Source organism: Trifolium pratense, linkage group LG4, assembly GCF_020283565.1.
Source record: "Trifolium pratense cultivar HEN17-A07 linkage group LG4, ARS_RC_1.1, whole genome shotgun sequence".
Lineage (NCBI taxonomy): Eukaryota > Viridiplantae > Streptophyta > Magnoliopsida > Fabales > Fabaceae > Trifolium > Trifolium pratense.
In genome coordinates this window covers 37267584-37271707 of record NC_060062.1, presented here as the reverse complement: position 1 = coordinate 37271707, position 4124 = coordinate 37267584, and the positions used below count along the sequence as shown (strand labels likewise).

Genomic DNA, 4124 nt, shown 5'->3' with positions numbered 1-4124 from the left:
AGTAGCATGCATTCTAAAATTCAAGTTATTTCAAATGGATGTAAAAAGTGCCTTCCTCAATGGGTACTTAAATGAAGAAGTATATGTGGAACAACCAAAGGGGTTTGTTGATCCAAGCTTTCCAAATCATGTTTACAAATTAAAGAAAGCTCTTTATGGATTAAAACAAGCACCTCGAGCATGGTATGAAAGATTGACTGAGTTCCTTATTAGTCAAGGCTACAGGAAAGGAGGAAATGACAAGACTCTATTTGTGAAAGAAGATCAAGGAAAATTTCTAATAGCACAAATCTATGTTGATGACATTGTATTTGGAGGAATGTCTAGTGAGATGGTACAGCATTTCGTGCAGCAAATGCAGTCTGAGTTTGAGATGAGTCTTGTAGGTGAACTAACCTACTTTCTTGGGCTCCAAGTAAAGCAGATGGAAGATACTATTTTTATCTCCCAAAGCAAGTATGCAAGAAATATAGTGAAAAAGTTTGGTATGGAAAGTGCTGCTCATAAAAGAACACCTGCAGCAACCCATTTAAAGCTTACCAAAGATGAAAAGGGAGTTGATGTAGATCAAAGTCTTTATAGAAGCATGATAGGAAGCTTATTATACCTTACAGCCAGCAGGCCTGATATTACTTTTGCTGTAGGAGTATGTGCTAGGTACCAAGCTGAGCCAAAGATGAGTCATCTTGCTCAAGTGAAAAGAATTCTGAAGTATGTGAATGGTACATGTGATTATGGGATCTTGTATACTCATGGTGAGAATTCTATGCTAGTAGGATATTGTGATGCTGATTGGGCAGGTTGTGCAGATGATAGAAAAAGCACCTCAGGAGCTTGTTTCTTTTTAGGCAACAATCTTATATCTTGGTTCAGCAAGAAACAGAACTGTGTATCTTTATCTACAGCTGAAGCTGAATACATAGCTGCTGGTAGTAGCTGCTCCCAGCTATTATGGATGAAACAAATGTTGCTAGAGTACAATGTGGTACAAGATGCTATGGCATTGTACTGTGACAATCTTAGTGCCATCAATATTTCAAAGAATCCTATCCAACATAGCAGGACGAAGCATATTGATATTAGGCACCATTTTATTAGAGATCTAGTTGAAGAAGGTATTGTAACGCTTGAGCATATTTCAACTGAAGAACAATTGGCTGATATATTCACTAAAGCTCTAGATGCAGTTCAATTTGAAAAATTGCGAGGCAAACTTGGTATTTGCCTATTTGAAGATTTGTAGCAGTTACAGCACAAAAGGCGTGCAGTTGAAGTGGTTCTCCTCACTTCATTCATTGGTGCACGCAAATTAAGGGAAGTAATCAAAAATTTCCTTAACTTCCCCTTTCACGCGCTACAACCTCATCATCTCCTCCATCACACTATCTATCTTCATTCTCTCTCTTCAACAACCACTCAACTTCTCCTCTCAACCGCCATTATTGAAAACCTTCCTCCAAAAATACAAACCACCATGTCAAGCTCTCAAACTTCATCCTCTTCCAAAAACGACGAAACTGTTCATTCACAAACCACCATATCACCTTCATACGATTCTCTCCCTCAACAAATCACCATCGCTTATCCTCTCACTACCATTTTTCCTGAGGAAACAACGAAGAGAAAGAAGATTTCAGCGAAGAAGCCAACGCCAAAGAAAACTACTTCGCGTGACGCATCTGCTTCAAAAACGGGTAAGAAATCAAAATCTAAATCTACTCTTAAAGCGGTTCATACAATGCGTGAATTGTATCTTGACAATCCTGCTACTGCAAATGTTGATGTTAATGTTGAAGCATCTGATTCTAGTAAGAAGAATTTAAGCTCGGAATTGGATTTAACTGAAACCCTAGGATTAGAAAAACCTAGGTCTGCTGAGAAATTGGGGGAAACCTCCTTGGAAAACCCTAATGTTGTTTTTGATGAAATTGGCGCTAACTCTAAGGCCAATCTTGTGTCTGAGATGACAGTTGATGAAAATACAGGTTCTGGGCTAGATGCTGCAAATGATGCTACAGCATCTGCAGCACATGTTGATATTAGTACTTCTGTAGTCCCTGAGTCACCAAACTCTCCTGTGGCTCCTGTTCATGAAGAAGGGACTGAAACCACCATCCCTGCTGATGTCATTACCCAGGATAAGGGTAAAACTGCAAGTATGCCTGATACAAGTGAGGCAAATGTAATTGATGTTGAAAGTCTCCAATTCAAGAGTACTCCTAGGGCTGGTATATCTAGGAGGCTGAGAAGTAATACAGGAAAGGATATAGCCACTCCTTCTGAAGCCACCAAAACTAAAATTGGACCTAAGAAACGGTGGAGCAAGGTAACTGTTCCCTCTGAAAGTAAGAAGAAGAATGTGAAGAGAAAAACTGTCTCCTCAAGTGACTCTGATTATGAGGCAGATCAAGATGCTGAAGCATCCCCTGCAGCATCTTCTCAGAGGTCTGCCAAGAGAAAAAGGATGGCCCCTACTGTCCCATCTGTACCTATTGACAATGTCTCTTTCCATTGTGTTGAATATGTTGACAGGTGGAAGTTTGTAGTCAAAAGAAGAATGGCCATTGAAAGGAACCTAACTGAAGAATTTTTGAAATGTCAAGACATTGTGAATTTGCTAGAGGAAGCTGGACTGCTGAATACTGTCTCAAAGTTGGGTAACTGCTATGACAAGTTGACCAGAGAGTTCCTGGTAAACATCCCAGCTGACTGTGATAACCCTCTGAGTCCTGATTACTTAAAAGTATATGTGAGGGGTAAATGTGTGGATTTCTCACCAGTTGTCATCAATGAATATCTGGGAAGAAGTACTACTCCTGCAGCTGAGTTAGAGACATCTATGAATGAGATATGCAGGACCATCACTGGTGACAAAGTGAAAGCATGGCCAAGGGCTGGCAAACTTTCTGCTGCTAAATTAACCACAAAATATGCTCTGCTAAACAAAATTGGTGCAGCAAACTGGGTACCCACTACACATTCCAACAGTGTAGCTACAGGTTTGGCAAAATTCATATATGCTGTAGGTACGGGTACATGTTATGATTATGGCACTCATATTTTTAATGCAACAATTCTCCATGGCTCTTCCACTGCTGTAAAAATGCCAATAGCCTTTCCCACTTTGATCTGTGGTATTATCTTGTCTCAACATCCTGACATCTGCACTAACTCTGATGTGCCTGTCTCTAGACCCTCAGCTTTAACCATGGATTTTAGATTATTGGAAGGAAAACATGCTGCAGACATTGCTGTAGCATCTTTGAAGACACCAGCTGTAGGTATGACCAAGAGACAGATGATTGCTAATCTCAGGGAGGTTAGTAATATGCTAGGTGAGAAGAAGGAGCTGGTAGATGGTGTAATCCAAGCCTTGGAGCTTGAGCAGTCACAGGCAAATGAGGATGGAGTTGGTCCTTCCCATGGCGTTTCTCATGATGATGATCTTGCAGGTGGTGACACTGTAGAAGAGGAGATGGCCTCTGATGAAAGCCCCTCCATATGAACTGCTCATTTTCTTTTGGCTGTATTGTTTCTGTCTTTATCTGGATTTTGTTTTTGAAGGCTTAGGGCCTCTTGGGTTGTAATATGTATCATGTGATTCCCTATGCTCTGACATCTGTGACTTTCAGCTACTTGGTATTCTATGGTTCTTTGTTTTGCTCCCATTCTATGCTCCTATTTGTCAAAATTTCTGGCTAAAAAGGGGGAGTAAAATATGTGTGAATATGCATGATGTGATGAAAAATGCTATAGCATCTAGTATAGCATGTTTTATGTGGTATGCATGTTTTGAGGGGGAGTGAATGTTTATGCATAAATTGAGGGGGAGTAGGTAGAATTTATTTTTCTACTACTTTTAATATGCATGCTTATATAGGAATTTATTTTTCCTATTCTCTGTGGCGTTGCTTAAATTTTAAGGAGTTTATTTCTCCGATCTTGAATCCACTATGTGAGAGTTTATTTCTCTCTGTCTGTACTTTGAGGCTAAGATGTGTTATGTTCCGCTGTTGCATGCCTCTGATGCTTACGTGCTAGCTATCTATTCATCTGATGAATTTCTTTACTCTCTTTCCTAGTTGTGTGCGTATGTTGACTCGAAGGAAAGTTTAAATAGCTTA

The 4124-nt window shown here is 39.8% G+C and overlaps 1 protein-coding gene across 1 annotated transcript; it reads left to right on the top strand.

The window, feature by feature from the left end:
• Window positions 1-1474: 1474 nt before the first annotated feature.
• Window positions 1475-3505, top strand: LOC123922614. The gene has a single exon (XM_045975312.1). The coding sequence runs from the start codon at window positions 1475-1477 to the stop codon at window positions 3503-3505; it is 2031 nt and encodes a 676-aa protein (XP_045831268.1).
• The last annotated feature ends 619 nt before the right edge of the window (window positions 3506-4124 follow it).

What these genes read in the sequence shown, in the direction of transcription:
- LOC123922614 (XM_045975312.1), top strand. Translation starts at nt 1,475, where the DNA reads ATGTCAAGCTCTCAAACTTCATCCTCTTCCAAAAACGACGAAACTGTT.